We start from the raw sequence: 13,273 nt of genomic DNA, 5'->3' as shown, positions 1-13,273 counted from the left end.
TTTTTTTCTAAAGGTTTTTTATCCATCAGATAATTTTAAAACAAGTTTCTATTTTTTTAACCTATGGATAAATAACCGATGGGGCCCACACACGATCGGTTTGTTCTGATGAAAACGGTCCATCAGATCGTTTTCATCAGACTAACCTATCGTGTGTACGCAGCATAAGAGGCATTTTTATATTTTCCTGAATTTCCCTATTTACTGGCTTTTGGATAACGTATCAAAATATAAAAAGCCCAGATGTGATTGCCTTGCTAACAATTGTGACTTTAGATCAAGGATTTTGGAAACTATAATTATCTTTTATTGGCAACTGTGAAAATTCACATTATCGTGCTATGATTTATGATACATTTTTATAGCAAGCTGAATGAATACGTTTTCTTACCTCTGCAGTGCTGTTCCGCTGAGAGGCAATTGCTAAGGTGTCTGCAGCTGGAACTCCAGACAGTGCACTAGACGTCCATCCAATCTGACTTTTAACAGTTACAGATCTACTCCTAGGCACAGGAGTAATTCCATCTTTACTTCCCTGATTACTAGGGGTTATTGGTCGAGACACCATGCTGTTTGGTGTTCCAGGCCTACCAACTGGAGTCACAGGTGTCTGAAGTTTACTTGACTGAGAATTTGGAGTCTGTGGCCTGCTATTTGATGGATTTGAACCATGGGTTCTACTGGTAGCTTGTGGAGGTGATTTGTTCCCTTGAAGGTGAAGCTGTAAGTTCTTGGTGGTTTGATTTGGCACTTGTGGCTTTGGATTCTGCACACTTGATATGTGGTACGTAGCTCCTTGAGGATCACTTGTACCAGTCCCATGTTGGTTTCCAGAACTCCTTGACATACTTGCTTCTGCCATTAGCGCCAAATCCTTCTCAATATCTGCAAGACCAAAACAAACACTTAGAGAGGCAGTGAACATTCTTTCAAGAACACTATGAAAACATTCATATTTTCCTTTTTTTATTCCTCTGTCAATTTTTAAATTATGGATTTCCCACAGAGCAAGACTTTGTAGTGTGTGCCACAAACCTCTAAGGCCTGGTGAAATATGAACTGTGTGCTGATATTGCTTGTAAAGCTTAAAAGACTCCAATTATCTGTCTATAACAGCAGATGAAGCTCTAACAGCACATGATAAAAAACACTTGGAACAAATTCTGTATTCCAAAGTTCACACAAAACCTAAAAATACAATTCAATCCATTGTTACCAAATAAATAGAGTTATTTATAATATCACGGCAACTAGAAACTTGCTTCATTCCATAGCGTTGTTCTCTTGTACAATATGGTATCTACCAATTTTATTTTTATGAAATATTTCAGGAAACATCATGCAAGTGCAATCACTTTGGCTTTGGCAGTGACATGCAATCAAAAAGTGTGTAAACTAATTTAAAACGGATGAGGCCTGTAATATGTAACTAGATATGTAATGGTTATGTGGTTGTTCTTAGTAAAGGAGAAACTATGTTGCGTAAATGAGGGACACCAAGTCAATGAAAAATCTACCACACACAGTTGGGTCAACCTTTACTGTAACATTTCCCTCAAAGTACATCATGTACTGGATCCTGAACTGGAAAGATTCTGAATGGGTTTGACATCCAATCCGAGTACTCCTAGTCTATAACTGAAAGGAACTGAAAATGCTCCAACTGAACAGCTTTAGTGGATTGCAGTTATTTGGCAGATATGGTAGCAAATTGCAGACTTGGTTTTTCAGTAATTTATTTTGGGAAAAAATTGCTAAAGAATTCTAGACAGTTCCATCAGGAGTATGCATTTAATCAAATCTCAGTGGCTGAACCGGGCTATATGGATACCTTTAGGGTCAGTTTACACTAGAACACCACAAAGCACGTTTTCTTGCCGTAAGATGCACTGTGTTATGCAGCCCATTCATGCAACGGCCTCCAGTGCACCAAAGGTTTATGCAGTGTTCATTTATTTGTAGTGCGATGCGTTGTGGACATGTCCCTATATGGTCAATTATGCCACCAGATGACTTCTCACACCTCTATTTACTTCAGCGGTGGGGGGGGGGCAGAGTGTCATTCAGCGCTAGGCAAGCAACAGGAGCAGTTGGGTGTCAGCAGGCTTTTTTTCATGCAAATCAGCGAATATCATTTAGGTGATTGATGTGGATGACATGATTGACAATGGATGTACACTGGGAACACTTTTGCAATTTTGTCCAATAAAGAGCTTATCAAAAACTGTTGTGCTTTTATCTTACACTGACATTTGTATTTAGAATTCACACAGGGAGCTCGGATCTGGGGAGCCCCTATTGTTAAAGGGGCTCCCAAATTCTGAAAATCCCCCTAACCACAGATCCCCACAATCACTGGACCAGGGTTGTGGCGAAGAGGCCCCCTTATCAATATGGGGACATACTGTATAGAGTGAGTTCCCCCTTCTTGAGGGCATGTGGCCTGGTATGGGTTGCACACTTGCCCCCTTTCCTGGCCTGCCAGGCTGCATGCTCAGATGAGGGTTTGGTGTGAATTTAGTTTTTTGGCATGTGTACCCCTTAAAATCCATACCAGACCCGAAGGTACTGGCATGGATTGTGGGGGGACCCCCATGCTGTTTGTTTTGAATTTTCATTGACAGGCTTCTTTGTTTAAATTCTCCTGTCAGCTGGGGAATTCCTGGCTGATAGTTCTGGATGAGCCACTGGTTGTTACAACGCTGAAAATTTGATAAAATGCAGCCACAGTGTGAACTTAGGGTACCTTAAAAAGCAACCATGCCCAGGCTACAGACATTCAAATGTTTAAATATTCCTAACAAGCAGCACATTTTAATAAAAGTCCCTAGTAACCTCTATCGTTTTCAGAAAATTGTTATTTTCATTTTAGCAACTAAGCATTTTCTGCCCCCTGTGCAGCTAGGTACTCTTCTAATCTCTAAAGTAAACACAGGTGCTCTAGCAGGGAAGAGAGCAGAGTGCTGAGACTATAAACCCTTACATACACAAAGTGAAATGACTAGCCTCGGGTGATACACATAGATTAAACAAATACTCCTACATAGGTTGTATCTGTTTACCTGCAGCCCACAGTTCTCCAGAGCCATCCAAAGTATACAGTTTACACAGCATTTCTGAACTTCCAGAATCAGGAAGTGGGGATCTGATGTCACACACTGCACAGCATAGAGAAGGGAGCCAAGTGTAATCTGAGACCTGAGTTAAGGAAATGGACACCCCCCCACAGCCTCATAGGAAAACATGCACAGCTGAGGCTGTCAATCAAAGGCTGTAAGCTGGAGCAGCCCTCCTCTCCCATTACCAATGATTGCTTGGAGTCGGCACTTCACCTGTCAGAAGTGGCTTGTGCAGATATCAGAGGAAGGAGACAGCACACAGAAATCAAACTAGGAGCTTTGGATAAAAGCAAGAACATGTAAGGGTACACTATAGAAGGATATGCGTTGTTCATTTTTCATTTCAGAGGTTTATAACCACTAAGGGAGCAGCTCTGTGAAATCAGAGGACAGCAGACTTCTGGGTCAAGTGAACTCCTGTAAACTAGGAGAAGTATAGCCATATATAGCTTTTGCCCAAGCTATATATTGGCTTTAAGAATGTGTAAATTATTGAATGTCTAAAGCCTGTTCACATATTCACTTTGAAGTGCATTATAAACAAACATTAGGTGTACACAGCACCTATAATGTGATGTTCTTGGGCAGTCTCTTGGCCCTTTCTTCCCAGCTCCTGGGAAGTAACAGAATATTCTGGCATATGGTATTCAAATGCTGTTTGATGTGTATTAGTGTATTATTTTAGAATCAGAAAAATGTAATGTTCTGCAACCGCTATAATTTACTTATTTGTCTTTACGTGGCTAGGCATTCAGTATGATGTACCATTAGAATGTGCAACATTAAGGTTAAGATAATACAATTCTAAGGAAAACAAAACAGTTTTCATTTCATATTTCCATTCAGAAGAATACTCCAGTGTAGCAACAAAGAAACTATGAGAACTCAGCATACTGAAATGCAGACCTAACTGAAATGATTTAAGCAAATACATAGACACAGTTGGGTTTCAAATGGAGTATTTTATTACACCCCGGGATCCATATGAGTCAGGAAGAAGGGTGAGGCCAGCCATGAATAAGTACACCATTTCACAGTTATGTGCAGAATGTGGCAAAAAAATAACAAGCATAGTTTAGCGCAGTAAAGCTGTATCATCGCTGTGTGGCCTTAATGAAGTGCTAGTACACAAAACAAGAAGGGTACATCACCATTTGAGAATTAGCAGCACACAGCATTGTGGGTAATATCAAACATAACACATTCTGTAACACTTTACTTATACCAATTGTGTCAATTTGGGCAGTTTACCAATGGTAATCAGAATTTCCATGTGTCAATACCGGCCTTGAGTTTTAGCTTTTCTGGGAGCATTTAAGGGCCTATGAACTTCAAAACAGACTGCATAAAATGATTACCATTTACACGATTGCCATTTACACGTAAGTAGTGAATGTATAACAGTGTAAATTTGCTGTCCCCCTAAAATAACTCAACACACAGCCATTAATGTCTAAACCTCTGGGAAAAGTGAGTACACCCCTAAGTGAAAATGTCCAAATTGGAACCAAAGTGTCAATATTTTGTGTGGCCACAATTATTTTCCAGCACTGCCTTAACCCTCTTGGGCATGGAGTTCACCAGAGCTTCACAGGTTGCCACTGGAGTCCTCTTCCACTCCTCCATGACGACATCACAGAGCTGGTGGATGTTAGAGACCTTGCGCTCCTCCACCTTCCATTTTATGATGCCCCACAAATTCTCAATAGGGTTTAGGTATGGAGACATACTTGGCCAGTCAATCACCTTTACCTTCCGCTTCTTTAGCAAGGCAGTGGTCATCTTGGAGGTGTGTTTGAGGTCAGTATCATTTTGGAATACTGCTCTGCCGCCCAGTCTCCGAAGGAAGGGGATCATGCTCTGCTTCAGTATGTCACAGTACATGTTGGCATTCATGGTCCCCTCAATGAACTGTAGCTCCCCAGTGTCGGCAGCACTCACGCAGCCCCAGACCATGACACTCCCACCACCATGTTTGACTGTAGGCAAGACAAACCTGTCTTTGTACTCCTCACCTGGTTGCCACCACACACACTTGACACCATCTGAACCAAATAAGTTTATCTTGGTCTCATCAGACCACAGGACATGGTTTCAGTAATCCATGCCCTTAGTCTGCTTGTCTTCAGCAAACTGTTTGCGGGCATAATTTTTAGAAGAGGCTTCCTTCTGGGATGACAGCCATGCAGACCAAATTTGATGCAGTGTGTAGAGTATGGTCTAAGCACTGACAGGCTAAACCCCCACCCCTTCAACCTCTGCGGAAATGCTGGCAGCACTAATACGTTTATTTCCCAAAGACAACCTCTGGATATGATGCTGAGCACGTGCACTCAACGTCTTTGGTCGACCATGTTGAGACCTGTTCTGACCGGAACCTGTCCTGTTAAACCGCTGTATGGTCTTGGTCACTGTACTGCAGCTCAGTTTCAGGGTCTTGGTAATCTTCTTATAGCCTAGGCCATCTTTTTGTAGAGCAACAATTCTTTTTTTTTAAGGTGGCATGTTGAACTTCCAGTGACCAGTATTGCCGCGTACACACGATCGGTTTGTCTGATGAAAACGGTCTGATGGACAGTTTTCATCAGACTAACCGATCGTGTGTAGGCCCCATCGTTTTTTTTATCCATCGGTTAAAAAACTAGGAACTAGAAAATTATCTGATGGTTTACTAACAGATAGGAAAAAAACGATCGTCTATAAGCACGTCCATCGGTTAAAAATCCACGCATGCTCAGACTAAATTAGGGGACGGGAGCGCTCGTTCTGGTAAAACTAGCATTAGTGGAGATAGCACATTCATCACGTTGTAACAGACAGAAAAGCGCTAAAGCAGCCCCAAGAGTGGCACCATTGGATTTGAACTTCCCCTTTATAGTGCCGTCGTACGTGGTTTACGTGACCGCGTTCTGACACGATCGTTTTTTTAACCAATGGTGTGTAGGCACGACTGATTATCAGTCAGCTTCATTGGATAACTGATGAAAAAATCCATCAGTCCGTTTTCATCGGATGGACCGATCATGTGTACAGGGCATATGAGAGATAACACCACATTGAACACACCTGCGACCTTGTAACACTAACAAGTTACATGACATCGGGGAGGGAAAGTGGCTAATTGGACCCAATTTGGACATTTTCACTTAGGGGTGTACTCACTTTTGTTGCCAGCAGTTTAGACATTAATGGCTGTGTGTTGAGTTATGTTGAGGGGACAGCAAATTTACACTGTTATACAAGCTGTACACTCACTACTTTACATTGTAGCAAAGTGTCGTTTCTTCAGTGTTGTCACATGAAAAGGTATAAAATATTTACAAAAATGTTAGATATTACCTTGCTATTTTATTACTGCAGCAAAATTACATGTGCTGAATTTATCTTCAGGTATTTTAAATCGAGGGGGGGTATCAGCTTTGGATATATATGCATATGGTCAAATTCATGGCCATGCCTCACAGTAGTAGCACTTGTAAAAAACTGATATACTGCATTGGTTTTAGTCATTTAGGGGTTGTGAAAGAACCCTGTGGGCATGCAGCCTAATTCTATCCATACAACAGTCGAAAAATCGCATGAACGCAGTTTCGAAAAAACAAACATACGGTTGCAAGAGGAAACAATATTGCCATCATGTAATGACCAGATTTTGAATGATAAATCATTTAAAGGACATAAATGAATCAGTTTCTCGTTCATTTTTTGCTTCTGGGTCACATATGCGCAGTACCAACAGTTCACTTTTTAATGGGCAAGAATCATTCATCAGACGTTTTCCAAACTTTCATGACCAGGCCTTTTTTTGCGATACGGCACTGCATTACTTTAACTGACAATTGCGCAGGTGTGTAACACTGTACCCAAATAAAATTGATGTCATTTTTTTTTTTACAAATAGAGCATTCTTTTGGTGGTATTTGATCATCGCTCTGATTTTTATTTTCAGTGCTATAAACAAAAAAAAGACTGACAATTAAAAAAAAACAAACACTTTGTGGGAACCAGTGACAGGAATACAGTGAGCAGTGCAATGTGCACTGTTACTGTACTAATGACACTGGCTGGGAAGGGGTTCAACATATAAAGCGATCAAAGGGTTAACTGTGTGCATAGCCAGTGTTTTTGTGTACACAGTGTGCTGCTTTCACTAGGGGAAAAGATAAATTCTAGATCCTGCTTTGCAGAGCACCGTATCTGTCCCTCCCCCTCTGTCAGAACAGAAATATGCCTTGTTTACATAGGCACATCCCAGTTCTGTTTTACGGATAATCGACGGGCATAGCTCCCAACTGTCCCTAATTTCGAGGGACTGTCCCTGATTTGGAACAATGTCCCTCTGTCCCTCATTCCTCCTCATTTGTCCCTCATTTTGGTCTGATCTCTATAGATGTATATAAAATGCACTTTTTAACTTTTCATCACTAATCTGATTTCTAAATTGCTGCATTTGTAAATTCCAAAAGCCAATATAAAGGAATAGTAGTGGTAAAAAAAAAAGCACTTGTGGATTTAATGAATCTTTTTGTTTGTTAACTCTCCTTTAAGGGGGTGTGGCAGGGGGCATGTCCTATGCCTTCATACGTTTGCTAGTAGGTGTCCCTCATTCTAATCTCAAAATGTTGGTAGGTATGGACGGGTGTCAGAGAACATCGAGTCCTGGGCAGTGTCATCTTAAGAGCATTATAGGCCCCCGGGCAATACAGTGCACTGGGGCCCTGTCTACACAATTACGCACGAGAATTACTGACAAAAATCATAACATTTACTGGCAGAACCACATTTTTTACTGCCACTGCAAAAATTACAGTTTTCAGTGCCCAACAATGCAAATGTCAGTATTTAAACTATAAACATATAGCTAGTGCTATTAGAAATGTGTTTAAGTTAAACAAAAGTAAAAAAAAAAAAAATGTCTTCATTGACATGAAGGTCAGGTTACTATAACCCAGCCAGCACAGAGTTTCCTCTTACATCAAAGTCTGCAGGATTCCCCCTTACAGTGAAAGGGAACTCTTATGTAAAGGGGAACGCTGCAGATCATGATCTAAGGGGGGAACTCCGATGTGGAGGGGGGCTATGGTGACCAGAGACAACCTTATATCAGAGTCCACTGCTTTCTCTTTGCCACTTACATCAGGGTCCGCAGACTGAGTTCCCCCTTGCATTGTAAGGGGGAATCCTGCAGACTGATGTGGGGGGTACTCTGGTGACCAGAGACCACCTTCCTTAGATTAAATACACTAAGGTAAGGGGGGTCACTAATATAGGAGGGGGAACCTTTATATCAGTGCCCCCTTACATTTTTGCATTCACTCCCCCCTTACATCAGCAACCCCCCGCACTCGTGGAGGACCGGATCTTCTCTGTGATTTCCGCGAACTGGGCATGGGCAGTTCTAACCCGTCACTCTCCATAATTTTTTACTGGGGTTGCTGGGCAGCCGGTGGGGCCCCCCAGGCAAGCGGGGCCCCCGGGCAACTGCCCAGCGTGCCCAATGGAAAAGATGGCCCTGGTCCTGGGACCCCCAGATTGGCTTTTGCTGTGAATTATTACAGCAGAAGCTGCCCGCTGGTGGCACACACACGCCCCCTGCAGATGGAATTGCAGGATCACATATATACATAAACACATGATCCTGCACACAGCTGCCACCCTGATGCAGTAAAAGTGAGAAACAGATGATTTAACTCTCCAGAATAAAACAAATCTGCTTTTCTGGACTTCTGGGCTGTAAAAGTTAAGTGAATGCTTACAAACACTAAGCACCCACACCTCTTTCTCTAAACATTCTTGAAATATACTGACTATGAATCAAATTTAATAAGTGTCTTTTTCTTTTAAAAATATGTTTCTTTATGGGGGCAAGTACTATTTACACAAGTCTAAAAAATGCCAACTGGTATTACAGAATGACATTTCATTATCAGCTAAAAGGTTTGAAAGATTCTGTTGCCCAGTTCACTGATAACACAGCTTAAATGATGAGTCAGAATGTTAGAGCAAGGAATAAAACTTCTTTGATAACATGCAGATGGCTGTTTTTTTTTAGCTCATTCTTATGGTGAACATTTTTCCCTTTCCTCGTCCACAGTAACCAGCACTTTTGCACATACCAGCTAGATGCTTTTCCATGCTCTGCAGTTCCTTTGCGGTTAAAGCTTCTTTCAGGAGTTTTTGGTTAGGTGAGCCCCCACTTCTGGCAGACAAGACTTCCGAGTCCCAGACTGGTTGACGCTGAAGAAGTTCAAAAAGTAAGAAAATGTACTTTTACAAACAAGTTCAAAATTGAAAAAGGAAAGCAATAATTATATGTTCCTTGTACAACAAACTTTGTGGAAACACATTGCTTCCCATTAGAAGTGTCTGGTGTGCTGAGCACTTTCAGAAATAGGCTGTTATCCTTCTAAAAACATCCGTATTAAGGATGTCCAGCTAAATGTGGTATACACACATCACTTGTCAATAAAGTAGTACTAATCGGCCATGCTAGGTATAACAAATTCTATTTTAGTGCATTAAGTGGACACATAAGATACTGGCCAAGTAGAGGGCATGCAGGGGACATAGAAAAGGCATAGCAAAGACAGTATAAAGGTGGAATCCAGGGCCAAACCTTTCCATTTCTTCTAGCAATGCTTTTTGTAGATTAGGTAACAGAATATATTTATGTATATTTGCTGGCATAACACACTACAGACATACGCTGTGGAAAATACAAGCAGTGCTAATACTACATTACAGCTTGCTATACATCTTAAAGCGGGGGTTCACCCAAAAAATTTTAACATTACATTCAGCCGAGTTGTCAGAATGACATTAGGCTGTTTTTTTTTTTATGTCATTGCCGTACATACCGTATTTTCACCGCGGCTTCCGGGTATGTAATCTGCCGGACTGGGCGTTCCTAATTTATTGACATGCTTCCGACTGGCGCATTCAGCGTGTCACGAGTTCCTGAAAGAAGCCCGAACGTCGGTGCGCAGGCGCCATATAGAGCCGACTCGCAGTCCGGCTTCTTTTGGCAACTCGTGATGCGCTGTATGCGCCGGTCGGAAGCATGTCAATCAATTAGGAACGCCCAGTCCCGCAGATTACATACCCGGAAGCCACGGTGAAAATACGGTATGTACGGCAATGAAATAAAAAAAAACAGCCCAATGTCATTCTGACAACTCAGCTGAATGTAATGTTAAAACATTTTTTTTGGGTGAACCCCCGCTTTAAATGAGTATTGCTATAAAAAGTGCTCCTCCCTGTGAGATACTAGTCTGAAACATCAACCACAGAATTCATTTCTCTAGCCCAGTAGTCTCCAAACTGCGACCCATTGCTAGCTTTTATCCAGCCCTGGAGGCATTATTCCTGCCAAGGACATTAACAATAGGGGAAAATTCATGCCACTGACACCAACAATAGGGCCCTATTCCTTCAACTCGCTCTCCTACTTACACCACAAATGGGACAGAATTCCTTCTGCTGACACCAAAGATGGGGCACTATTGCTTCCACTGACACCAAATATAGGGCACTATTCTTTCCACTAACACCCAAGATAGGGCATTGTTTACTTCCAATGGGCACAGTCACGCCCCCCCTAAAGTCTAAATAATATTAAAGTGGCCGTTTGTTTAGAAAGTTTGGAGACCCCTGCACTAGATACACAAATAAAGAGTATGCATCCATATGATACTGATAGCAACCTGTATGCCTTTTAGGTTTTTCAGATGAAAAGGGGTCAAAAAGTTCTCCACCCTCAAAAAACACTCAAAAACATTAATCCAGTACTTAAGGCATTAGGCTTTTCTATGTTTTGTTGCTTCAGGGACAGTTTGTAAGTACTCAGAGGGCCAGATTCAGAAAGACTTACGACGGGCGTATCTGTAGATACACCGTCGTAAGTGCTAATCTGAGCCCGCGCAAATTTAAGCGTATGCTCATATGAGATAGGAGATACGCTTAAATGTTAAAAGATACAACCGGCGTAAGGCACTTACACTGTCGTATCTTAGATGCATATTTACGCTGGCCGCTAGGTGGCGTTCCCGTTGTTAAATATTCAAATGAGCAAATACGCCGATTCATGAACATACGCCAGGCCGGCGTATCTGTTTACGTCATTTGCGTAAGTCTTACGCCCGGCATAACGTTACCCCTGCTATAGTGAGGTGCAGCCAATGTTAAGTATGGACGTCGGGACAGACGTAATTTACGTTGTTTGCGTAAGTCGATTCACAATTGAGCTGGGCGTAAGTTACGCTCACGTCGCTTTCATTGACAATTAGCGACGTGATTTGGAGCATGCACACTGGGATTCAGTCGCGGCCGGTGCATGCGCAGTTCATTCAGCGCGGGGACGCGCTTGATTTAAATGATACCCGCCCCCTACCGGCAAAATTTTAATTCCGCAGGGTGATTTACGCTACGCCGCCTCAACTTTACAGGCAAGTGCTTTGTGAATAAAGCACTTGCCTGAAAAACTTGCGGCGGCGTAACGTAAATGACATACGTTATGCCAATATAAAGATCCGCTCTTCTACCTGAATCTGGCCGAGTGTTTATGAATAACACCTCAATGTCTGTTCCCCATGGCTTCCAGATGTAAAATAGAGTAAATCTAAATGATGTGCACTAATTAGCAGAGATGGGGATACTTGAGGGCTAGAGTGAAAAAGCACTGTTATAGACTACCACAGCATGGAACTCTGATTGATTCCCATCCTTTGCCAATTATATATGATTTATTCATACCTGAAAAACATTTCAGCAAGGGAAGTGATGTTTTTAAGACTGGCTTACATTTTTGGGAGAGCCCCTTTCACTTACAATACTGCCCAAACTTGAAGAATGGCATCCATATGGCAAGAATTGTAGCCATATGGTTGCTGGCTGGATGTCTGCTTGGTAGAAGAAGGCCTGGTATCTCTAGAGGGTACCTCTGAATTTCACTATTTACATTGTTTATTGAAGTTACAAAATAATAAATTCACTGCTCTTGTCCTATTTTATGACAAAAGTGGTAATAACTTTTGACCATACTGTATCTGTATGGTCAAAGGTCGTGTATATTCACACAATGACAAAGATTCATAATTTAGGTGTTCCCTTCAGAAGGGAGAACATTTTGGATTAAATTACAGGTGAAAAAAAAGTTAGTAAATTAAATATTTTACATCTGTTTTCTTAAAGTATAGCTAAAGACAAAACTTTTTTTATTTTTATGTTTTGGAGAGATGGGAAATAGATTAGAAACCCCTGTAAGTTTTTATTGCGGTCTTTGACCCCCTTAGGGAGATTCATCCTCTTTACCATTATCATTGAAAGTGAAAGTAAAAGAAAATCACAAATTTTGTGTTGTCCATAATAAAGTAATAGAGGAGAAATCTTCCAACGGGGAGACTAGTGCTGGTAACCAAGGGGTCCCAAAGAGATTTCCTTACTTTGCAGGGATTTTCTCTCCCTTCCTGTTTTTTGGCTATGAGTTTAGAAAGGTAAATCTCCCCAATGGGACAAAGATATCAAAAGTAAACCTTACTCTATCCAAATTGAAAACAAAAAAATTGTTTTACCTATACAGGCAGTCCCCGAGTTATGAACGACTTCTACTTACAAATGGCCTCAATGCCGGCCGCTTGTGCTCCACGCTGGTCCTGGATACCTCCGAGCAGCTATCTTGCAGCACTGTACAAATCCCACACTGCAGTACTACATGTACTGCATGGCCAGACGAGCCCCAGATAACATAACTGCATGCCCAGAAGCACCCGGAACATCCCACATTCATGCACAGGCGGAAGTTACACTGCAGTGTTCCGACTTACACACAAATTCCACTTACGAACAAACCTAAAGTCCTTATTGTGTTCGTAACTCAGGGACTGACTGTGGTTCTACTTTAAATTACACAGTATGCTACACACACTCAATATATTAGGTTTACAAATAAATACATGACACCTTTCAGGCACAGCGGGGCTAATTTGGAAGCTGTTCACTTAGCTTAGTACAAAAGATTAAAGGAGTTGTAAAGGCAGAAGTTTTTTATTATCTTAGTGCATTCTATGCATTAAGATAAAAAACTTGTGTGTAGCAGCCACCCCAGCAACCTCTAATTACTTACCTGAGCCCCATTTTTCTCCAGCGATGTCCAAAAA

General features: G+C 41.6%; 1 protein-coding gene across 1 annotated transcript in view; it reads right to left on the bottom strand.

Moving 5' to 3' along the window:
- The window catches only part of C5H8orf34 (chromosome 5 C8orf34 homolog), a 363,446-nt gene that overhangs the window by 44,465 nt on the left and 305,708 nt on the right, over window positions 1-13,273 (bottom strand). Inside the window, exons 11-12 of the mRNA XM_040354371.1 lie at window positions 9,236-9,356; window positions 392-885 (exon numbers count right to left, since the gene is read on the bottom strand). Coding sequence (XP_040210305.1) covers window positions 392-885; window positions 9,236-9,356 — 615 coding nt within the window. The remainder of the gene's footprint in view (window positions 1-391; window positions 886-9,235; window positions 9,357-13,273) is intronic.

This window comes from Rana temporaria, chromosome 5 (genome assembly GCF_905171775.1).
Source record: "Rana temporaria chromosome 5, aRanTem1.1, whole genome shotgun sequence".
Lineage (NCBI taxonomy): Eukaryota > Metazoa > Chordata > Amphibia > Anura > Ranidae > Rana > Rana temporaria.
This window is presented reverse-complemented; position numbering and strand designations above follow the sequence as displayed.